This window comes from Podarcis gaigeae (assembly GCF_964106915.1).
Source record: "Podarcis gaigeae genome assembly, chromosome: 2".
Classification (NCBI taxonomy): Eukaryota; Metazoa; Chordata; class Lepidosauria; order Squamata; family Lacertidae; genus Podarcis; species Podarcis gaigeae.
The window spans coordinates 83,898,155-83,923,875 of NC_139679.1; the positions used below are offsets into that span (position 1 = coordinate 83,898,155).

At 39.9% G+C, this 25,721-nt stretch overlaps 1 protein-coding gene and 1 long non-coding RNA gene across 8 annotated transcripts in view; both read right to left on the reverse strand.

Moving 5' to 3' along the window:
• ARHGEF3 (Rho guanine nucleotide exchange factor 3) overlaps nucleotides 1–25,721 on the reverse strand; it is a 100,935-nt gene that overhangs the window by 69,626 nt on the left and 5,588 nt on the right. For 2 of the 7 annotated variants that reach the window (XR_014561266.1, XM_083727042.1), the window contains exon 2: nucleotides 7,337–7,403. Coding sequence is in view for 6 of the 7 variants with exons in the window: in XM_083727042.1 (XP_083583168.1) it covers nucleotides 7,337–7,403 (67 nt within the window). In the remaining variant the exon portion in view is untranslated. Of the gene's footprint in view, nucleotides 1–7,336; nucleotides 7,404–8,972; nucleotides 8,990–17,176; nucleotides 17,299–22,203; nucleotides 22,297–25,721 lie in introns of those variants that run through there. The other 5 variants (XM_083727037.1, XM_083727040.1, XM_083727041.1 and 2 more) reach the window with 5 other exon arrangements.
• LOC310839001 lies at nucleotides 9,384–12,405 on the reverse strand. Its single transcript, XR_014561286.1, has 3 exons — nucleotides 12,089–12,405; nucleotides 11,407–11,448; nucleotides 9,384–9,439 (listed from the first exon to the last, which is right to left on the reverse strand). It is a non-coding gene; the product is annotated as an uncharacterized lncRNA (long non-coding RNA).

The following is a 25,721-nucleotide window of genomic DNA, read 5'->3' on the forward strand; positions in this document are numbered from 1 at the left end:
AGCTTTTAAAGACACATTGCAGTGCTTAAGGTGGGGTTAGTATGATAATTTTGCACTGATTCTGTGACCAGGGGCGTACTAAGTGGGGAGCGGAGGGGGAGAACTGCCCCAGGTGCCACTTGGGGAGGTGACAAGATGGCCCCTGCCTCCCCCCAGCTGTAGAGCGGCCGAGGGTGTGCGCAGTCAGTATGTACATGTGCAGCCCGTACAGACGCCGTGCAAGCGGCAGCCCGTATGGACGCCCATACGGACAGGATGCCGCACATGCACAGTCCGAATGGATGCCGCGCATGCACCACCGGGCGGTTCGCCCTGCCCCTCGGAATCTCGCCCCGGGTGCCGGAGAGGGTTCCTCCGCCACTGTCTGTGACATCAACTTGAGTCCTGCATTTGGACTATTTAATAAAGAGGTTTCTGACAGAATTGTGTCAAAGGGTTCACAATAACTTGGCAGTTGCAAATGGTTTAGATTAATTAATTATAACATTTTTGTTTAAATAAAAATGTACCTATGATTAATCAAGAAGCAGAATTTATTTCGTTTAGCTATTGAATTCTGCTTAAGAGTGGGTTTCTGTTTAATTTTTATATGCTGATATTATTATTCTATACTATTCTAATGATTGTTGAATGTTACTGTATTTTATGTAGACTGCTTATTTTAAAGCTATGTTTTATTATCACATTTTTGAGTTGCATTAGATTGTTATAAGGTGTACATTCTTTGTTTCTTCAGCTTGTAAACTGCCTTGAGTATTGTAAGACAGAAAGACGGTATACAAATTAAAAGTGATGATACTTTGTGAAACACCGTGCACGTTGATGTCACTGTGTAAATCCATCAACCTAAAAAACAACAACAAACTAACAAACAAACAAGAAATATTGCAAGAAAACATAAGATTTCCCTAAAATAAGCAGCAAAGTCTTTCCGAAAACTGCATTTAACATAATCAATGTAATAATTTGGGGGGGGGGAGTTGCTTAGCTGTCACTTTTTTATTATGGGCAACACTGAATTTAACAGAGATTAACAATATACTGCATTATGTATAGTACACACACAGATAGATTAACCAGTGTTTTTGAATTTTGTCTGGAATTGGCTACGACCATCTGTTAAACAAACACCACACAATGAGTTTCTGATAGCATCTCTTCCTTCTTGCCAAAATAAACTCTCTTGTTCCAGCAGAAATCAATCTTTTGATTGTAGTTAACAATAGTTCCAGTGGTCTGTTCGTATAAACAAAACCAGTAATGTGTAAAAACATTTAGGATCCTTCCACAGAATGCATGCAGCTCACATGAAGGACAAAATTACTAACGGCAAAAGACAGTGTTAAGTGTCACCCATGTGCTACAACCAACCTGACAAACACTCTGCAAATGTGATTTAGGTTGATATGCAAGCTGAGGAGCTTTAGGATTTGGCAGACATCATCTCACCAGCATGCACTGAGCTGCACCTCTGCTACTAAAAATATGCCAGTATAAAATCATTGCTATGCCAATGGAATACTACACAACCACAGAGAGGCCAAAATGAAGCAGCACCAAGAGGCAGATCAGGGGAGAGAAGTGTACTTATGCCATATCCTATGGCTCCCTCAGACCTGGCTCTCTGCTGTTATGCCAAATAAATAAATAAATCATGAGCCATCTCCTACTGCTTAGGATCCAACTTATCAGCTTTGAAGTTATAGCTTATTAATGGAAGATATATATAGGTACATTAAGGCTTATTCAAATATTATTTTTTTCAGATAAAGCAGTTTCTGCAGGAGACATATGTGGCTGTTTAGGTTGAGCAAAGTATTTTACGAACCATACTCACGGGTAATGGGGAAGGACCCCTGGACAGTTAAGTCCAGTCAAATTCAACTATGAGGTGGGGTGCTCATCTCTGCTTTCAGGCTAAGGGAGCTGGTGTTTGTCCGCAGACAGCTTTTCGAGCAGCCAGCATGACTAAACCATGGAAACACCGTTTACTTTCCTGCCATAGTGGTACCTATTTATCTACTTGCGCTGGTATGTTTGCGAACTGCTAGGTTGGCAGGAGCTGGGACAAAGCAACAGGAACTTACACCGGCGCGCTGACCTTACAGTCAGCAAGCCCAAGAGGCTTGGTGGTTTAGACACTGCGCCACCAGCCAGTCATCCACACAATGATAAATGTAGGACTTTTTTGTGTAAATACTATCTTAGAGTGGGGACTTCAATGACATTTAGGAAGTAAGCTATCTAAAAATAAATTTGTTTAACAAATCAATGGGAATCCAAAGTTGGCCTTCAGATCATGCAGATTTTTTTGTCAATAACCTGGTAAAATTATTACTCCTTCAACAGAGGTGGCCACATCTGCAACTTAAATAAATGCTTCTGCAAAACAGCCCGAAACACTGGAAAGGAAATGAAAGAGGAGGATATAAAATAAAACCCAGCTTCAATAAAGTACATCCAGTCTTCAGCGAACTGCAAAAATACAAACCAATTTAAATCTTGCAAGTTTTGATTTTTTTTTTAAAAAAACTTACTTAAATGTCATTAATACTTATAATTAAAGATCCAGCCACATTAGCTTGTGAATGGTTTCAGGGTGGACACAGAAGTTAGAGCTACTGGTCTACAACAATCTACTGTACTTGAGTACTGTAGTTGCTATTGTTTCCCCCCTGTTATTATGTTATTTATTTTGTGTTTTCATTTTGTATTCATATATTATAAACCGCAATGTGACCTTCAGATGAAGGGCCATACATAAATTAAATAAGTAATAGTTACTATTTGAATCCATCTGATATTATCATCTACCTCACATTTATCCAATTGGCTAAGCCAAACATCTTGGGTCACTTTATCACAGGGTTTAGTGAAATCAAGAAATAAATTTTCTGCAACATTCACACAATTCGCTACTAAACTATTAATCTGATACAAAAATAGAAGCAAAGCATCTTTGGAGGGGGACCCCAGAAAGTGGGGACCCCAGAAACACAACTCCAGGCTGAAGAGGTTAAACTGACCGGATCATCCTACATTGTCACTAGCCGACACTAACATCAATACATTCAAGACAGGAAATATCTATTGCAAAAATAAACCCTGCAATATTTTTAAAAATCTCTTAACAGTAGTACATTTTCCTAAATCTAGAGAATAAAGGTAGAATAGATGTTCAAAGGTGAAGCAATCTTCAAATATCTCTCTTTGTGACAGATTAAATAACTGAAAACAAGTATCAATTCATCTAATGCTTCACATATGGCGAAAATCCAATGATGGCGTACTCAAGGTGTTTTGAAATCCGTAAAGTGAATAAATGGCTAAATGTTTGAATCCAACATAGCATGAACTTTCTGCCAGTGCAAGTATTTCTGCCACCCCCTGGGGTCACTGTCCTAGGGATAACTCCTGTAACAAAGGGCACTGGTCACTTGCCCCCTCTATCATGGCTGAACAGGTCAGGGACGCAGCTCTCAAGTTACTAAACTGCAGGATAAAGTTTAGGATTTCTACCAGGACTATGGAAGAACCCTGTGACTGTTTACAGCTGAAATGACTCATCTTTCTTTGCCCCATGGAACATCTAGCACCCTTCACACCCCAGCAGTTGTCAAACTCCTCTCACTTGCATTTAAACTGTAGGCTTGTTTTTACACCCACTCTATCCTTCATCCAGATGGGCAAAAGGTTTTACGAGAGTTCAATGACATACCAACCAGGCAAAAGTACTTAGGCTGCAAAGAGTTCTGAGGGTCAGATAGAGAAGACCACATCTAACCCCTGGGCCTGGGGCTACAGCACACCATAAAAAGACTCGTTGTTTTGTTACTAAAGTGCAGTGAGCAAACTCCTTGTGCTTTCACCAGTAAAAACTAACCTCTTTTACTTTCTTTAAACAAGTAAGAACTTGACTCATTTGATAGTCCAGTTTATTTTAGTTGTCCTCACTTTACCCATACCTACGGGATCTATAATCAATTCTCTGCAGCTGGATGAAAGATTTATGAATTTCCATAAAACAGAAAGAGAATAATGTGTACAAAAAAACTAAAAGGAATGTTGGTGCCAAATGTGGTAGCACTGTTGACAGAAAGTTGGCTCTCAGGTTATTACACAGATCTCACTACACCAAGTCAAATCCAAGCAGGTGAGCTGCATTACTGATGAATGGTTTTTTGTTTTGTTCCAAACTTTTCCTAAGGAGTCAGGAACATTTCAAAATGATGGGCTTTATGGTGTTTGTGCACAAACAGAATGGACTTCCATCCTCACAACAGAATTTCCCCTTCCTCTCTTCACCCCTGCAGCCAAACGTGCTCCGAAAATCTGTTCTGAAGAATTAGGAAAATTTCCAGAGCAGATTGAGGGGGCCGCATGGAGGAGGAGAGGAAGGGAAGGGGAAATCCCACTGTGTAAACAGAAGTCTACTTGCACAATGTTGGATTTTGCCCAATCTAGGGAACTGGAAATTACAACACAACCACTCTGCAGTATATCATTGCAGAAATAATATTTCTTTTGTAGCATATCCATACAGAGGGTTTAGATGATCATATATTTTGCTTCAAAGGTATGAACAACCCTTTTGCCTGCAGACACACCCTCTGTTCACATAAGAGAGTAAACAAGCTGAGCAACCATGGTTAGCCAGGTTATTAAACCAACTTTAAACCATGGTTTAATATCTTGGCTTGTTCCAAAGCTGTTAACCATAGATTCATAGCTTGACTGCTAGCTTATACAAGGAGAGTTATGAAGGGCCTGTGGATAAAAGGCGTGTTTATATCTCTGCTTCATAAGGTAAGGCAACTGAAAATCAGGTTTATTACAAAAAAAAAAAAATTCTTAAAGACAATCAGAATCTTTAGCATGCAAAAAAAAATGGCTTTGTAGAAACATTTTAAAAGGTTGACAATTTAATTCTGTAGAAAAAGCATATTCTGACAGCAGCAAGGATACTCGTCGCCAAGCATTGGAAAACCCAAGATTTGCCCACACTGGAAGAATGGCAGATGCAACTGATAGACTATATGGAGCTAGCAGAAATGACTGGCAGAATCCGAGACCTGGGAGAAGAGACTGTGGAGGAGGACTGGAAAAAATTTAAGGACTATCTGCAAAAATATTGTAAATTGTATGAGTGTTAAGAAAGATGTAAGATTATTAACAATATGGCACCATCAAGTTAGTTAAAAGAAATATGAAGATAAATGAAAACATAAGAAAAGACAAATTTTGGATAAATATTATGCTAAAAACAAGTTTTTAAGATTTGGGTAAAATTATCTAAAATTAGGGACACAATATTGGAAATTATAATATAAGAATTGAAACAAGGTGATAAATTGCTGGGTAAAGTTTGAAAAACGTAGAACGCAGGAACGAGAGATGTGAGGAAGTCCAAAGAAGTGAAGAAAATATGGTTATTGTAAAGTTATATTGTTTTTTTTTTATTGTATTAAGAAAATCTTTAATAAATATCTTATTGAAAAAGAAAAAGAAAAAGCATATTCTGGTACTTTCAAAATTGCATACAGCATTACACAATAAACAGCAAACACCTGGCATGAATATATTGAATGCTAAAGTAGTCCTTTACTAACATTTTATCGTTGGGCAACATAACTCAATGGGGCATATAAATTGTCAATTGTATTTTGCTTTGTTAGATGTGTTTAGGTGTCATTCAACACCTGTGGAATAAAAAAAAAGCATAGATGAATATTTCTTTATTTTATTTAACAAGGTTTATGCGGTGATTAATCATCAAAACTTCTAAGCAGTTTACATACAATATTATAAAATATATGTTAAAAATATAGATAAAATCAAATGATAAAAACAAGTTGGCCTAATAATTTTAAAATATGAGTAAAAGCAGCAACTATAAAAATATATAAAGAATAAAATAAAATTACATATTAAAATACGTATCAAAATTAGATGTCTGGGTGCTCATACCAAAACAAAAATGGTTTTAGCAGGCACGGAAAACAATACAGCAAAGGTGCCTGTCAAATGTCAATGGGCAGAGTTACAGAGTATGTCCTACCACACCGAAGGATCATTTCCTTGCAAGTGTGGAAAAAACATTATGTAGCACTTGTAAAAATGCCAGTTCCTCAGATCAAAGGGGTCAAGTGGACATATTTTGAGTGAAGCAATGCTTCCAAATAAAGTGGTCCCAAACTGTTGGGGGCTTTTTATACTAATAGTAAAACCTTTAATTTGGTCTGGCAACAAACTGGCAACCCTTGCAGAAATTTTAACACCCCTGTCAGCTGTGATCCAGTAGCACGCTGCACTCTGCACTAATGGCAGTTTCCAGATCCAGAACAAGGAAAGCCCCACATAGAGTGTGTTGCAGTAATCCAATCTTGAAATCACCAGTGCCTAAACTACTGTGGACAGTCTGAAGTTGACAGAAGACACTCCTAGCCACTGAGGCTAGCTGGGCTTCCAGCAACGAAGCTGGATATAGAAGCATCCCCAGCCTGTGTTCCTACTCCTTCAAGATGCATTCCTACCCAGGACAGGCAATTGGCCAATTTCATGGATATGGGAACCACTGACAGTACCTCTGTCTTTCCAGGATTCAGTTGAAGCTTATTTGCCACCATCCATACACTGGTCCAGGGCATAGCACAACCTCTCCCAATTCAGATGTTATGGACATCGCCTAATGAACACTCCCAACAGCTTCATATAGATATCAAATAATGTCTGGCATAAAATAGGACATCTCCCAATGCTGCTCTCTGGATTCTGCCACAAGGACAGGAACTGATGTAGCATAGTTTCCCCAATTCTCATCCCATGGAACCAGTCAATGAGATACCATGGCCAATGGTATTGAAAGCTGCAAAGAGACAGAGAAGCAGGAGCAAAGTTGCATCCTATTGTCCTACTCTCAATAAAGGTCATCCATCAAAGTGACCAAGTCAAGCTAGGACCAATGGTCAAGGCTGAACCCTGATTGGAATGGGTCTAGATAATTCATGTAGACCAAGAATGCCTACAGAAGATGATAAATTCCTTTATTCTCTGAGAATTTGATTACATTAAAACAATTCTGCCAGCGTAAATATAACCTCTTATGAAAGTGCCATACAGTACACAATAATTTATTGGCTCCCTGACAAAAGTACAAGTTAAGCAATTGTTTCTGAAGTTGTATCTTCAGGGGCCTTTAAAGGTCTGACTCTGCATAATATTAATTACTTCATTATACCTCAGTTTGCATTGTAAATTACACTCTGGTGGGTGGAAATAAGAGTGTAAGAAAGGAAAATACAAACACAAATCAATCATCTAAAACAAAATCCCTTACCCCTCTGAAATTCCAGCCTTTGGTGGAAGTAAACAAGGAAAAGTTGTTCTGCTGCTGCTGTTTAGGCCTGCAAGGAGAAACAAAAGAAAGCATTTGTTTCCTGCATTTTTAGCTGTCAAGAGTCCCTTATCAAATTGGACTGGAGAACAACACCTCAGTGCTTTTTCCCAGGCATGATTTGCAATGGAACACTAAACCTTGGTTTAGCATTATAAGAATGAGTACGGTATATCAAAAGCTTCCACTTCTGTTTTAGAGTAGCTGCAGCATCCTGTGTCATCCAAATCAGGTCAAAGTGTGGTTAAGATTAACCTCAATTAGTTGAAACAAGCCAAGTTCAGGTGGGTGGGGTAGAAATAAAATAAATTAAAAATTATTATTATTATTATTAACTACGGTTTGAAGTTGGATTGTTTTAAGTAGCCATATTTATGATTGATCACATTTGTACAGAATCAGACAACACAGTAATCTGTAGGTAATCTAAAGCAGAAAGGGATTTGCTTGCTTGCTTGCTTGCTTGCTTGCTTGCTTGCTTGCTTGCTTGCTTGCCACCCATTTGGCTGGGTTGCCCCAGCCTCTCTGGGCGGCTCCCAGCAAAAATAGTAAAAACACGATAAAACATCAAACATTAAAAACTTCCCTGAACGGGGCTGCCTTCAAATGTCTTTTAAAAATCACATAGCTGTTTATCTGTTTGACATCTGAGGGCGTTCCACAGGGAGGGCACAACTACCAAAAAGGTCCTCTGCATGGTTCCCAGTAACCTCAACTCTCATAATGAAGGAATCACCAGAAGGCCCTCGGAGCTAGATCTCAGTGTCTGGGCTGGATAGAGGTGGAAACGTTCCAAACTCTTTCTCACAGCCACATTGAAGAAGGAAGGGTATGTGTGCAAGTCAGAGGCTCTCCAAAGCTCACTGAACAATGGTTTAGCAAGAGAACCAGTCCTCTCTTACATGAACTCTTTTCGTCTCCTATTACCTTCTTTTAACTAACTGTACTTCTGAGATATTTCCCTTTCATTACGGTAAAATGGTTTAATATGAATGTGTAGGCTACCAATGGCTGCTAGCCATGATGGCTATGTTCTATCTCCACTGTATACCTCTGAATACCAGTGGTTTAAAATTGCAAGAATTAAATACAGTCGTCTTTTGGTTTTCAAACAGCTTAGTTCTCAAACGTTTTGGCTCCCGAATGCTGCAAACCCGGAAGTGACTGCTCCGGTTTGTGAACTATTTTTGGAAGCCAAATGTCTGACAGGGCTTTCACGGCTTCCGATTGGCTGCAGGAGCTTCCTTCAGCCAATCAGAAGCCATGCTTTGGTTTCCAAACGTTTCTGTTCGACTTCCAAGGTATGACTGTACTTGGAGGATGGAATGGAAAGGAAACAGGCCATCTGGACCCTGCACATATGAAATTGAGCTGTGCATTCTTCCAAACATCTGAGTCAAAAGCTTGGAGTTTTTCAATGGGACATGTAATTGTTTATAAGTTATCTTCACGAACTAATTAAGCCTGAAAAAAATATGCAAGCTACGTTTTCTAGGCTATATGGAAATAGCCAGAGATATATTTCTAGAGATCAGTCTTACTACTCTGATTTCTATTTTTGCCAGTTTTAACACACTACATTTCCTTTGATGTTTCAGTCAGAGCAAACCACTTCACAGATCATAAGATGGTTGTCTACTGCTGTTACTGTGTTTGCACTGTCTAAACCACCTTCACAAGAAATGGAAACAATCTTAACACCACATTCACAGACCACAATTACTAATTAACAAAGTGTTGAAGCCTGTGAAATCAACCTGTGTCCCACTGGGCTGGAGGGGCGGGGGCAGGGAATGATTAACTTATTGTGGTCTATTACATGTGGAGGAAAAAGAAACACTTATACTTGGGGGGCTTGTTTTCCTACCACAGCCAATTCTCTTGTTATCAGCATGAATCAAGAGGACACAACTCCAATTAACTTCTAGAATTACCAGCATCTAGCACTCCTTTTCCTTAGACAACTCCCAAGAGCCGACCATGCACTTTTGCAATGTAAACTTGACCTAAAACAACCTGTCAAACTTTCTTTTAATTTGGCACATTCTGTAAAGAAAATAATCAAATTTACTGTTTTAGGAAACAGATAAAAAAGGATCTGAACAAATACATACTTTGACCACACTTCTGGTTTATTTATTGTCATAATTCTGGCATTCATATTAGTGTATATTGTGCAATTATGGGCACATGCAGACTTGGTAACCTAGTCAAGTGCTCATCTAGTGAGAGTATCCCGAAAGGCACGATTTTTTGGCTAGTTTAGGAACACACTAGAGTCATCTCATAGTTTCCAAATGACTATGAGTCAAACTGATCTTGTAGTTTGCAACACCTTGCACTTGGGTATGTGGAGGAGGGAAGAATTACACATCATTTAGATCTACTATCTAAAAGCAATTTAAGTGCTTCCATTCAAGAGAGATAGAACAATCATATTTCCAAGAATGTCAATTTCATAGAATTATGTGGATTTTATTTTGTTTTGAAACAAAAAACATGATATTGAGGTTTTACGGGGGGGGGGGGGATAAAGTCCAACTGAATTATTTTAATCAGTGGATGGGTACACAGGTGGGGGTGGGCATGGAAATCATAATCAGTACACTCTGTGTTCTTGAGTCACCCTGGATTTGAAGTGACTCATAGTTATTAGTAGCGCTCACACACACACAAAAGATAAATACAGTATCTAATGGGATACTGAGAAGATCAAATCCATCCGGCAGGCAATCAGGCCCTGGAAGGGGTGTGTGGTGGGTGCGGGCTGCCCCGGGTGTCATCACTGAGGGAGGTGACCACGGGCCTGGCCAGCAGTGCGCCCAAGCCACACGTCTCTCCTGGGGAGTGACGCGGTGGCTCGGGCACCTGCAGGCTCCGTGCTGCCCAAAACAGCAATGTGGGGCTTGTGGACTCTGTGGAGGTTCCATGCAATGTGCTCTGCATTGGCTTGCCCCACCCCTGACTGCAGGGCATTTGCGCAACCCCAGACAGCTATGCTGCTGTCAGGCCCAGGGACTTCCTGACCTTGATCATCCTTCAACGGCATACACTCATATTCTGATTATCCAATCCATAAAAGGTAGCTCTGTTTTACCAAGGTTAACCACCAATACCAGGAATGAATCTCCTCTCTGACTTAAACTCAGCCTCCTTCTGAAACTGACATTGATTCAGGGCTCAATCTTGTACCAACTGGGAAGTTTGGCAAAGCATTAATTTACTGGTACTAGGAGCTGTCCACCTCACTTTGGGAATCTTTGTCCAAGAAGTTTGGGGACATTAAATTCTAGTCAGGACAGACAACACCTGTGAAAGTTTTGATATCAGCTTTTGATATCAGTTTTGATATCAGCAGGCAAAAAAACAACAGCAGGCAAAAGCGATGGGTAGAATCAGTCTGTATTCATTCTGACATTCAGAGACCTGTGCTGAACAGGAAGAAACAACTAGTTCATTTCTCCACGCATTTTTCCAATCTGATCATTCAACAATTACCAAAAACGGACCTCTTAGCTGAGCCCACTTTAAGCTCCAACTGTGTGGTTCTACCCTGCATTATGAGGGCCACCTATACTGCCTTTCACCTTCATGCCAGTGCTAAGCAAGGAAAATAGCTCTAATTTTTACTATCACAGAGTTAATCCAAATAGCCTAGCCATTTCAGATACTTAGGCGGTACGGCTTACCTAGAGCCTGGCATTTTTCTTTGTAATGTTTTCTTAATACTGGATTTAAAAACTAATGTTTAGGCTTAGATTTCACTCAAGAGCTTTCTGGCAAAATATTCTGCATATACATTTAATTTTCATTTCCTGGTAAAACAGACACTATGAATACTTGCTCCATTATCTCTGCAGGGTCATTTTATTAACCTAATGAAAGATCTAACAAAACAAAAATGTTTTCAAGCTATTGGTTGTCACAGTTGGGTTCCTGTAGGAATATTTCTTGCATCAGTGTTGTCATGGCAATTTCTACAGAGAAAGCTACTGAATACACCCGAGTAATACCTGATGAAATTCCCTGGGAAGCTTCTTCATTCAGAATGGCAGCTAAGAGAAGAACACACACAAGCCTCATCGAAATCTACATTGCATGATTTTTAAAAATATAATTGTTATTTTCTGAAACATGTTATTTTCATACCCTATAGTCAATAGTCAAGAATGATGGGAGATGTAGTTCAGCAACATCTGAAGGCCCACAGGTTCCCCACCCCTGCCCTAGAGTGTATTAGATTGGGGGGGGGGGGTGCGGAAGGACATTTCTTAATGCTTCTCCATGCAAACAAAGAAAAAAGAAAAAGAAACCACATTAAAAAACTAGCAAGTCGGAAAGACAGCTCTATTAAGCCCTTTCTCCCAGGTATGGTAGTTTTCTATACAGAGGGATTTTTATTTTATTTTAATTGTTTTGTCAGGAGGAGCATTCAGTCCCACAAACTCCACACCAGCTCTGTAAAATGACACAGCCCAGATAATCATATTCAGAGTATGTACACATTAGTTTGAAATGCAGCAGGGTGTTTCAAGTCACATTTGTACTTGCCATACACACTAGACATAGGATGGGGGTATCTTCACCTGATGCACATTACCTGATGGGTTTCCCTGCACCTGCAAATGCTGCACTACTCCTGTGCAAGGAAGATGTCACATGTGCATGTGCAATGGCTATCTCAACTGTACATACCTCAGCTTAACCACGACTTGAATTTTCCAATCGGATGGCAGCTGATTTGAGGCGTCTTTATCAAGAAGCTACAGGATAAGTATGGATTGTGATTAATGTCAAACACCCGTGGTGGGAGTGCAGTGGAGCTGAAGTAAACAGTAATGCGTACATACTTTCCCAATGACAACCAAACAAAATGTGACATGGGGGATCTGGACGACTTCTTTCTGAGCACAAAAGCAGTTATAGACAGGCCCAAACTGGATTGGGGCCACAGTGCTGGGGTGCAGGAAAGCCTTCCTTCTGCACTAATGGAATATGTATCTATATATCTACATCTATCTATCTACCAATCTACCTATCTATATGTATATCACATACACACACACCTCCCACCACAGCTAAAAGCTGCTGAGGGCAGGGAGGAAACTATGCAGGGAGGAAACTATGCAGCAGGTGAAGTCAACCTCCACTCAGCAGAGTAGCCTCAAACCAATTTACCACCCCCACAGTTGCTTTAGAGCAAAGAAAAATGTCTAGTGTTCTAGTTTTCCTAGAATGAAAAGTGTTCAGACTAAAACACAGAGTTGATACAATCACTCCAAAACAGATTAAAGCACAATGACTTACTTGTATTTCTACAGTGTAGCAGTAGCTCACAAGTCTGCAAAACCCAACATTAGATAATTCCTTGTAACATGTGGAAACTATTTACATCAGACGTAACCATTTGCTGCTATTTATGCCAGAGCATGTTTGAAATTACATAGTGGTTTATTTTGTATTTTTCATCCATGTTTTCACTATCCCCATCATGCACGTGCACATGTAAACACACACCATACTATGTCTTTCCTCCTATGTTTTTCCTGTGACTTCTCCCGTTTTTAGCTATACATTTAAATACATTCCCGTTTTGGTTTGCTCACCCTTCCTAACACTGAACAGCTAGCCATGTAGTATTTCTCTTTAAAATATACACAGTCAGAAGCAAGCAGGAGATCAGAGATCTTTATTTTTGTTTTTTAATAACTTGTTTTCTTCCATCTTAAAATGGAAAAAGGATCGTGCTTTTGAAAACAAACATTCAGTTTAGAGGACAATTTGTTTTGCAGACATTAAAGCAAGTTCGCCTTCTCTCAAAAATATAATCCAGAATGTGAACATGAAAGAACAATGTTTGCACTTGCGCTTGGTTGTTAAAATCTGAGTCACGCAGTAGAAGGAAAGTAAACAAAGAATATGAATTTGACAGTGGATGATGAGGGGAGGAACAGAATCCAGCATAATTTACACAGTTCACTCTGTAGAGTTGGCTATAACGGGAATCCTAGCACTGTACTATTATCAATAACTAGCAGTGACAGGAACACAAACTAGCATGCATATCATGAATCAGTTTTAATTCTGCTTATCTTGGAAACACAGAGTGCCCAGGAATTTCTGTTTTATTGCAAATGTATGCATGCAGTGAACTTTCCAGAATTCTTCAACCAATCTTTTAAAAAAACTTGCCATTTTACATAGTGTGATTCTATGCTATCAGCTCAGCCCTGAGCTGGTCGAGTTGCATTTTGTGTAGTGTCATTCATTCATAAACAAAATAACTCTTTGATAAACAAATGAAATACAGGTGTTGCTCAATTACACTGGGATTACATTTGTGGACTCCATGCACATATGTGAAAAGTGGGGAGGAGGGTGCTGTTAAGAGAGACTGGGAGATCCCGTAATCCCACCCAAGCCCAGAAATGGAAAGAAGACAAAGTTCCTACTAGAGAGGAGTGGCAAACCAAGCTGATGGACTATGCCAAGATGGCAAAACTGACTGGAAAACTCAGAAACCAAGAGGATAAAAACTTTATAAAAGAATGGGAAACATTAGCAGGATTTTGATTTCACTTGTAGTGTAACAATTATCATGGATAATATAAAAGTTGGATAATCAAAGAATATGCTGTATTAAATGTTTAAAATTGGACCCGATGGAGGGGATGAAGGGACGTCCTGGGATTCGGAGGAATCTCTGTACATGGATATATATTTGGATTATTTTCTACAACTTTGTATTTGTAAAACCAAATAAAAATGATTTTTTTAAAAAAGGAAGTTGCTGGATACAACTTAATTTTACTAAGTTTCTCCCCCCACCCCAATAAAATTACTGCCTGATTGTGGGGTGGGAAGGAAGAGGGTGATGATGATCAGAAGGCAGAGGGACTCTCAAGTCCTGCCCCAGGAACAAAACTGACATGAATGAATGAACAAAGGGCAGGCAATCAGGCTGAGACATGGAGCACCGCCCCCACACCCCATGCAATGGCTTTGCTGGCCAGGAAGAAGGAAGCCAAGGAGGGTGAATGAGTGAGGGGTGGCGCCCCCCCCCCGCTCTTCAGCTCTCTACCACTCTTTTTGTGCTGTTTCTCTACCATTTCCTGGTTCAAATTATATATTTATTTCATGGCAATGCACACTAACACTGTTGCAAGCAAATGCAATGCATGTAAGTGGAGGATACCTGTATAGTGCACTGAAGCTATAATCCTAAACACAGGAGATTAAGCTTGATTGGAATCCAAGGGTTTCACTTACAAGTAAATGTGTTCAGAATCAGGATGCAAGATACAAGAATAATATTCACTGCAGAGTATCAGTGCCAAGCAAAAACTGAATATTTATTCATTGGACGAAGATCATCATACTTTTGGCTTCACAGAATGCTATAACAGACCACCCAAATGGACATTTATTTGATATAAAATGTCTATTGCTGTCACTATCACATCATCTGAAAATTAGCACTTAATACCCATAAGCGACCAAAGAAATTATTACATCCATGCTAAAGTTTAAATGACTCCCTTAAATACCCCAGGGGAAGAATAAAGGAAATATGCTGCTGAAGATGAGAAGCCATCTTTCAATATTTATTAGAAAACAGGTAAATATAGTCAGGCCTCCTTAGATAGTACTAAGCAAGGGAAGCATGAACTCTGGGTATACATACAAAATCACTTAGTTGCCCCTTAACACATAAATACATAAAAGTGTACACCTTAAAAATAGGGTAGAGGTAAAGGGATCCTGACAATTAGGTCCAGTCGTGGCCGACTCTGGGGTTGCGGCGCTGATCTCGCTTTACTGGCCGAGGGAGCCGGCGTATAGCTTCCGGGTCATGTGGCCAGCATGACTAAGCTGCTTCTGGCGAACCAGAGCAGCGCACGGAAATGCCGTTTACCTTCCCGCCGAAGTGGTACCTATTTATCTACTTGCACTCTGATGTGCTTTCGAACTGCTAGGTTGGCAGGAGCAGGGACCAAGCAACAGGAGTTCACCCAGTGAACTAATAGCAAACATCTTGGACAAATTCATATAAATGTTTCATTAAGCAAATATACAAATATACTGTTTATCAATGAAGTTGTGTTTTCTGAGATACAGTTTTAATTTAAGATGAAAATAAAGCCCATACAAAACATTAATCCACCTTTATGGCAATTGTTGAAATGATAGGAGAAAAACAAATAGCTAGTCTTGGTGAAGCCTGCCCCCTGCTGTTCAGTGTTGTTAAATCCCCATTATAGAAAGAATGTAGAACAGCACCACTTTACACAGGAATCAGATAATGGTCTCCCTTGAAGAAATGTTTCACATCTGAACACACTGTGCAAGAACAGCTTAATCAAAAAAATCTGTTTGATTTGAATAGGGACAAATGGTGTAAGGTTCTACACTTAGGAAGAACCAGATGCACAAATAGAAGATGGGGAGCACCCGGATTGCCAGTGGTACATGTGAAAAGGATCTAGGGATCTTAGTAAATGACAAGCTTAACATGAGCCAACAGTGTGGTGCAGCAAGAAAAAAAGTTAATGCTATTCTAGGCTACATCAACATAAGTACAGTGTCCAAATAAGTAACAGTACCACTCTATTCTGCCTTGGTCAGACCACACCTGGAGTACTGTGTCCAGTTCTGGGAAGCAAAATTTAAGAAGGATATTGACAAGCTGGAATGTGTGCAGAAGAGGGAAACCAAGATGATCAAGTGTCTGGAAACCAAGCCTTATGAGGAATGGTTGAGGGAATTGGGTATGTCTAGCCTGCTAAAGAGGAGAATTCGGAAATATGATAGACATCTTCAAATATCTAAAAGGCTGTCAAATGGAGGATGGAACAACCTTGTTTTGCTCCAGAGGCAAGGACCCAAACTAACTGATTAAACTTACAAGATAGATTTCAACTAAACATCACTAAGTACTTTGATGATAAAAGCTGTTTGACCATGGAACAGACAGGAGGTGGTGGACATTCCTGCCTTGGAGGTTTTTAAGCAGAGATTGGATGACTATCTGTCATGTATGATTTAGTTGAGATTCCTGCACTGCAGGCGGTTGGACTAGATGACCCCTCAAAGTCCTTTTCAACTCTACAATTCTGTGTTTCTATGAAATCTAGTGTCTATAAATATTAAGCACAACTCTGGTGGAGAGGAAAATCCTGCAAAGTGTTTCAAAACAATTTTTGAATGAATCTTCTAGACATAACATAAATTAAATATATGATCCCGTTCAAACTCTTGATGTGGATCACAATTCAGCATCTCTGCAACATACAAGGAAGTTTTCTTTGAGAAGCAAAACACTATTTCTAGCCAATGAAGCATTTCTGAATACGCAAAGCATCTTTCTTTTCACAGAACAGAAAACCACAGATATGTGTGTTTTGGAACAATCCAGAATACTTTTTTTGAGGGTGGGGGGTTGAGAAGACTTTAATCCTAGTTACTATTCTCTGCACCTGAATATCTACAACCATACAAGACAATGTCAATTTAGTCAGTCACATCCATTGCTTCCCCACATTTCCCCAAAAACATTTTTTGATGTTAGAGTCAAGCTCATTGTTAAAACTAAACAAACAAATGCATTGAACAATGCACTTCATCAATGTAATACAAATCATATTTCACCACCTGGTTGCAAGACCACCTCTAAATATTCCTTGATGTATACTTAAATAACTACTGTCATTATCTAATGGCCGTAGGCCAATTTGATGTTAAAGGCAGAAGGGAAAGCACAGATAAGGAGTTGGAAACTGTTACCAACCACTCCATCCACACTTGTCTGAAGCTCTGCTCCACAGCCATACTGGAGGTAGAAAGGAATAGCACAGGGAGGACTGGCAACAGCCCTTTTGCTGTGGTTCCATGGGTGAATGGGACAGGTGAGTTGAACAGCCCACCTATCAATCATGTGATGTCATAATGATGCAGTGTGGTTGACAGATGGGTTGCCCCCACTCACCTGTCAAAACTTGCCCATGTGGTTTGCTACCCCTGACATAGTGTCCGTGTCTGCCCTGTCCCACTATCAACCTGCTGTTAGCTAGCTGGCCTATATTTAAATCATGGGTGGACAATCTCTGACCCTCCTGCCCCAGACTAGAACTCCCATCATCCCTGACTAGTGGCCAGACTGGCCAGGGCTGATGGGAATTGGAGCCCAACAACATCTGGAGGGCCACAGGTTAGCTATTCCTGTAACATCACCCATCCTCATTCTGCAGTCCTATCCTTAGATGAGGGTTGGATGATCTAAGTTCCAACCTTACTATTTTATGAAACATGACTGAGGCCACATCTCAAGAAGCATCCTAGGCAGAGTCAGCTGACAAATTATTTGATAAACAATCCAACAAGGGGAGACAAAGTAGAAAAGAATGAGTTAAGCTGCACCAGACATCTTTTTAAATGTAATGGCTATACTATTACTTCTGCCAAGAATTTCCCAAAAGTTGTTCTGTGGAATATTGTTTCTCTTGCACTTCTGCAAATATTTGGCAATTCCTGATGGAAATGGCAACTCCCTTACTTGGTTTCAGTGTTTTTGTGCAATACTTTAAAATCCACATAGCTAAAAACTGTGCCACAACAAAAAGAGGAAGTAGAGAGAGCCAGAACAGAAAGCAAACTGAATTCTCAATCAATGTTTCACTGCAGTGAAGCTATTAACTTTGGAACTGATCTTTTGAAGTGTCAAACACATGTAAATTTATATACTGTGTGCAGCACTTTGCTCAAATTAGGGAACATAAAGCACATGGTTAAGCAGCTTCCCCATACCAGGCTACGGCTTTATACTATACCAGGGGTCTGCAACCCGCGGCTCCGGAGCCGCATGTGGCTATTTTACACCTTTGCCGCGGCTCCGGGGCGGATACTAGCGAGGGGAGGAGGCGCATTGTGCGCCCCAACACTCCCCACTGTAGCAGGCACTGTACTGGCTGTGACGTTGCATGGGGGCGGTGCGTGCATTAGTCACGCACTGTCCCGACGTCACCTTCCTGTCCGCCCGCCCGCTACACTGTAAGGGGCATGTACGCTGGTCACTGCATTGAAAGGGGGCATGTACGCTGGTCACTGTTTTGAAGGAGAGTGAAGAACACAGACACAAAAAAGGTAACTTGTTAATTTAATGTTTATTTCTATGAGGAGGAGTAATTCTGAGGGGTCAAACAAAGAAATGATAAAAAAGTGACAAAAAAGTTATTTTTATAATAACGAGTTTTGCGGCTCCCAGTTTTTTTTTCTTCGGAAATGGGTCCAAGTGGCTCTTTTTGTCTTAAAGGTTGCAGACCCCTGTACTATACAGTACTGTTTCCCATTCTGTAATGCACAGTGCAAATACTACATTGTGGGAAATAATAAAAATAATATTGCCAGCATCATATGAATCTATGGAGTGGTTGCATTTAGCATACTGTTCTGCCAGCCCAAGATCTCAAGGTCTCAAGATGATAGTTTAGGTAACCTGGCCCTAACAAGTACCCTCCATGTTCAGAAGTCACTGAATAGCCACTGCTAAGAAGCAAAAGGAAAGGGATGTTGCCTTCACGCCACATATGTGGGCTTCCCATAGTCAACTGGCTAACCACTGTAGAATGCACATGCTGTTTTAGATACACTTATGTTCTGATCAGGGGTGTTAACTTGAATAAAATATTGTGGGGCCCAGGTAAGCCCCGCCCTGCATACCTGATCACATGACAAGGGCACACACAGCATTTGAATGGGAACGCCCATCAACTTTGGGAGGCGGCCCCCTCAAATATATTATTGTGTGGGCTGAAACCCCCACAGCCCCTAGGAGTTAGCTCCTATGGTTCTGACGCACAAAAGCATTTTTGAGGCAAAAATGTGCAGTAGACCAAGCAGTCAGTCCCTTTGGGCTGCTCAAAATGTCCTGTAAATTATTCTTTAAATGCTAGTTCTGCAAGGGATTAATCAAAAACTACAACTTATTTCCATGCACCTGGATCGTGGTAACTGCATCAAACATCAGAGGTAATGAGCTAATGTCAAATAAACTGCTTTCTGTGAATCTTTATCCCCATGATGTTTTTATCGTGTTAGTCTGTTCTGAGTATTTTTCCACTTAAGCCTGAGGTTCATGTGAATTTTTATTTGCTTCTGGAACCTCTTTTCCTTTTGTCATAAGGCCTATTTTTCTGAGAGCGTATATGAGAGACTGAGATCACCTTCTGGACTGCCATCATGTTAACCATTAAAAAACAATGTTTTGCAGTCATTTCTGGGCGTGCAGTACCAGAACTGTTACGCTATGTGACTCATGTTCTCCAAGTGAATCCTCAACTTAACAGGCTCTTTGCCCATTTTCTTGCAACAACAGCTTCCAAGAGCTTTAGAATCCCATGCAATTGTTTCTATTATAAGAACTCAAATCTACTGCTGTTAGGGACACAACATGTACAGCAAGGTATTAAATGTGAACTTATTCCACAGTGTTCCAGAACAGAAGATTTTAAATTTGGTGAACATTACTGCTTTGCTATACAGTACTTAATGTAACATCCATAAGGCATGAAAAGATTACTCTCTCATTACTTCTTCATTATAAGCTTCAGAAATCACACACACAAATCAGCATCAATTGAGGAGAGTTAAATATGAAATCAATCAGCACAACACAATATCACTTGACAATATGATAGTGGCAGAGAAAGAAAAATCCTGCCATTAATGGTTTGGTGGCCATCCGAACAAACCTTAAGTTGATTTGAGCATGAAAGTGTTAAACAGGATTTCAAATGTCTGTTGTCCTCCAGTGGTTGCTGGACTGCAACTCCCATCTTCACTGACCATTGTTCATGCTGGTAGGAGAAATCTAAATGGGGGTCCCCAAAGATCTATACTGAGACCTGTGTTTTTTAACTTCTACTTGTGGTTATTTATTAATTTATAAATCAACTCTTACATACTCTACCTCTCAACATAATTTACAAACAAGCCATAAAAACTGCTTAAAATACTTTTTAAAAAGAACAAAAAATTACTTGTTATGTGTTCATTTAATGTGTCTGAGAAATGGATCTTAGAAGTGTACTGGATAATGCATAGTGGAGAAAACTATGGCTTAGTTTTTCTTTTAGATCCATCTCCACAAATATCTAAGAAAACTCCTGGTGCATGACTCGAGTCTGTCTTGCACATGTAAACAGAGTCAGTTCCACGTGGAATACTATCATCTTGTAAATGGGACAAAAACTAAACAGACTGGAATTCTGCCTTTGCTCACTAGAAAATGTGGGATAATACAGTTAGAAATGATACAAATTCAAGGCCAATGGGGGGGGGGGGGGTTTACATTAAAAATAGCTTTTCATCTCTAAACCCGTTCTGTAATCAGCTATTACATACAGAATGCAAGAATTTAATCTTTCTCCTTCCAAATTCTAGGTCCACAATGTGTTCTCAAAACATAAAAAGTAACAGAATGAAGGGTTCCAGTTTTTTTGAAAAGTAGTAGTGGGCAAATACAGTAGATAATCACCCTGTCTAGCACTGCTTCAAATGAAGTAGAGGGGAATTAAAAAGGTACAGCTTTAGTCACCCTTCTGCCCTATTAGGATTTGACCCTTGCTTGTGGAAACTCGCTACAGCTGCACTCCTAATCCTACCTTGCTCTAATACATGATAAACAGAAAATCAGTGATGACATGAATAACATACCTGGCAGTCACTGAAAGCTTGAATATCACTCAAGTAATTCCAATTTGTACAGACTTCTGCAGTTTGTCCAAGAAAACTTATTTCCCAATACTGAAGAGGGGCTCTACATGTGTTCTATTCTCCATTGAGATTGGGATCCTCCCACGTATGCAGGGGTTACGTTCCAGGCCCTCACGCAGATAAGTAAAATCACGTAAAGTAGGAGGCACCCACCAAAAAGCCTCTAAATACCTATTTTCCCCTCCCTCTCTCTCTCTCTAATTCAAATCAAAATATCGAGAGTTGAAACTCTGGGACCAGCTGGAGGCTTGAGGATGTGCAGAAAAGAGGCTGCTGCTGCTGTGATACCCCATGCACCAGGTGTTAGGCAGGGAGGCTGAGCAGCCTAAACAAAGCCCCACTGCACCTCCAATCTCTTTGGGACTTCCTCTGCCCTCACTGACATCCTCTTTGGGCTCTGGGGAGGGTCTCACCACAAGCCATGAGGACTATCCAGCTCTCCCCCAGCATTTCCTGGTATGAATCTATCTATCATCTATCTATCTATCTATCTATCTATCTATCTATCTATCTATCTAATGAGTAGAATGCCTGTATAACATGCTCAGAAGGCTCACTTCAGGGAGTGACTGGCCTTGTATAAAGTTGCTACACAGACAAAAGTCCTCTTGGAATACAGCTTAAAGAGGAATAAATGATTGCATGCACCAGGCTTATATTATGCTAACAGAAAACTAGCAAGGGGGGTGAGGACTTCTATCCCAGTCCAGTCCCTTCTATAGTAGTTTCCTATGTGCATGATGGGAACCCCCTCCCATTGTGTATCTGAAATGTGACATACAAACACATCATCAGCACATCTGAAATGGCCTGAATCCATTGTACCCCTACAAGACCCTCTGATGTTATTCTGTGTAGAAACTAGCCTAGGGTTACTAAACTGAAGGCACAAATGTAAATATTCTTTCCATTCAAAATGAAGGCTGCATATCACGTTCTTCCTTTGTCCTCCTTATTTCAAAACTACAGTATCCGTTTGCTTCATGTGTATTCTTTCTCTCATGAGAAATGCAACAATCCAAGAAAAAAAGTTGCCTTACCATGCTGTGTTTTCTTCTGTCTCTCTTTGGGCACACTGGCTTATCACTGTAGGGCTGTTTATAAGAATGGCAGGTCTACTAGTGTTCATTGCCCTTAAAGAAAATACAAGCCTGGATTGAGCAATTAAAGAAAACAATTTACACATGTACACTTCCACATATCTATGAAATTTTTACTATTGTCTCCTCGGTGCAAGTGAACAAGATTGCTTTCGCTATCAGTAGCAGTTAGAAGGTAGGCCATGGATTGCCACAAATAAGGTAGAACTAAGAGCACCCCTGTTCAGATACACTTTCTTTCTTCTCCATTTGCTAGCAGTCTGGCAAGCATCAGAGTCAACTACAGTGGGGGGTGGGTCCTGAAGCTGGTGGACACTTACTTCTGCATACTTCATTTTCAAGCCACTTCAAAGAAACACACACACAGCATTGCAATGACATTACTGTCAATGCTACTGCTACTGTGATACTGTTCTATCCTCCCCAATATTCTTAATTAAGCTTCTGAACTCTGGCAGCAGCTCAGCAGCAACAAGGAGCAAAGAACAATGCAAAAGATGCAAAACAACAAATCTGATATCCATTAATGTTTGTTGCAATTGTAAGCCCCCAACAGAGGAATCTGATTTTTCTACTATGCAAAAAGTTGGGCTAAGGTATATTTGTCATGAATGATTGAGGTGAAGATAAAGGAAATGAGAAACAAGCAGAGTTTTAGTTGTATGATAAATAAGTCAACTGAATGTTAGGCCTTGTTTTGTCAACTATCCCCTCCTCAAAACAGCTAACACAATTTGCCTTTTGTTTTTATCTCTGAGTGTGTGCCAAGACAGTTGGTGTCAGTAGGATTATGCCCACAGGCTATGCAAAGCAGAAGTGCTTGAAAAGCAGCATTCAGAGCTAGCTCATTACTATAATATAATATTCAATTTCTACCATTAAGTTTTAGCACTGTAAATGTGACAGCAATATTCACCCTCATTACAAGGTCTTTCAAATAAAATTGCAAGTAGATTTAGAAGCTACCATAAAATATTACCAACCACAATTACTGCCAAGCTACAATGAATGAGGGCTCCAATACAAAGGTGCCTTGTTGGTTATGAATAAAGCCTGAACTCAGCCCAGGCAATTTCCACAGCCCACCAAGAGACACACAAGTTACAATGCAAACTAGAAGTTTCTTTCAAGAGAGCCACAATCAAAGACAGAATTTGCCAATAGGTGGATCAGCAAAGAAATGTTGCCACTTCTTTATTGACTCTGCTCCTTTGCTTTTCCTGGAATAATACTTTCTTAAGTGCTTTCAGAATAAAACAAAATAGCATAACAAATGAAAATAGAGACAGGCCCATCCCCTGACCTATAATCAAATGCATATACTTTAATAATAATAGTAAAGGCAAAGGTACATGGAAGAACCTTATCTAACAAGTTATATTTAAAAACAAAAACATACCTTTAAACCCTACTGGAAAATCAAAACTGAGGATTATGTTCTAGTATCAGGAGATGATGCACTCCAAAGATAAGGAATATCACAAGGAAAAAATAAGAAGAAAAGCATACTATAAGGCAAAAAGAGACAGGGAATATAAAGTGACCAGATAAATAAGAAGAATGATTATAATAAAGATAAATAAGCTAGCAAAAATGATGTCTACATGGAAACTAAGCCCAATTCAGGAAAAAAGAGGAGACACCTGGATAAAAATTAGACCTAATAAAAACCAATGTGAGCAGCAAAATTTAAGAAAGGAAAGCAGCTGAAGATAAGAAATGATAAGCCTATATAAAAGGGCACTGCAATAATGAAGTGCAGACAGTGGGTGATAATCAACCAGTCTGTCTTTTATTTTCAACTAATACCCCCAAAGCTCAAAGATATGCAAGAGTGAGAAGTGAAAAGGAAAAGAAAAGGATGAAAAGAAACATCAGAATTAAACTTCCAAACAAATGGGGATTTCTTTACACAACTCCCCCACAAAAATCAAAGGTTAAAAGAGACAGAAGTGGAAGTATGATGTCATAAGAAATTTCAGTTTTGTATAAATTTCATTTTTAAAAAGACATCCATGAGAACACAACTACAAGGCAAGCAAGTATATTAGCAAAAGGCAGTGATGTCAAGAATGGAAAGATACAGTTGTGTGCTATCAGAAAAAAATGAAGCCAAAATATTGTAGAAAGCAATATAAATTAATAAGGAATGCTATAAACTGAATACAAAAATAAACATCACCCTAGGACGCCCATAACAGAAATAGTGAAAGAAGAAGAGAAACAAGACACAGAGCAGAAAACCTGCAGAGGGGTTGACAATGTCAAGTGGCAACCCTAAACACTACAGCCCAGTGTCTTGTGCTAGTGAATTAAACACCATGCATCTAGAAAAGATTATGAGGAAAGCCATTAACTGTATTTTCCACAAAATTTTAAGGCACAGCTATTTTTCATGCAAGTATTCCATTGATACTAACAGATTCCATCATTAGCACTGAACCAGCTGTTTCCTGACCTGCTTGGCCCTTATGCACACATTCCCTTTTGTTAAAACGTCTGTTCTTCCAAAGCCACTACCCATGTAAGTAGCCCAGAAGGTTCTACAGAAGGTTCATAAACAGAAAGGAAAGTTTTCCTCTCTGTGTTTGGGGACCCTCCTTTATAGGGCCTCTGATAACACAGAGGGTTCTGGGTCCATTAAAGTGAACATGAGTAAAAGACCCCTGCAGGCATTCCTCATGCCATGTAGGGAGGATTGGGGGCTAAGCATACAGGGAAATACATGCAAGAAGATAGGGCAGGAGTGTTGGTGAGAGCAGATATGGGTGACATGCAGGAAGCTATGTGGTAGGGTGGGGGGGAGATGGAGGTGAAGTCCAATTATGCAAGTGGAAACCCAATGCACAATCCATCAGCAATTGATGTAGCTAAGTATGTTTGTATTTTACTCACTTTGTACATGAAACTTACTCTAGTTCCAAATAAAGCACATTGCTTGACTAGTTCTTTTGTTTATATTATTCTGGAAAACAGAAGGGAAAAATACAACCACAGAATCAAATGATGGGCTACACCCAAGTAATATATGGCATCTGCTTTGAAGCCACTTGCAAAAATAATTTCATGAACATGTCCCAGCAGGTATAGATTAGTCAGCACACCAACATCATCTGCAGTAACACCACCAAATACATCCTCAGACTCTGGCTTTCCTCCTTATGTATGTATGCAAACACACATCTGAACACAAAAGCATGTGATAAATGGGAGGGTCCTGGCTGTTGGGTGACTTGTGTGTAGTTAAACCTAACAGGCTAAGAATCTGCAAGGAGAGTTCTTGATTGTCAATTGTACTTTAGGAATACAGCACTGAAAATTGATATTTTAAATGGAAACTTTTGCTATTGCGGACAGAGGGATATACAGTACACTTTTTTGTGGGGAGGAGGGGGATTCCATTTCATTCCCCCCCCTTCCTGAAGTACCTATGTGGTCTCCTCTTTAATGTAACACAA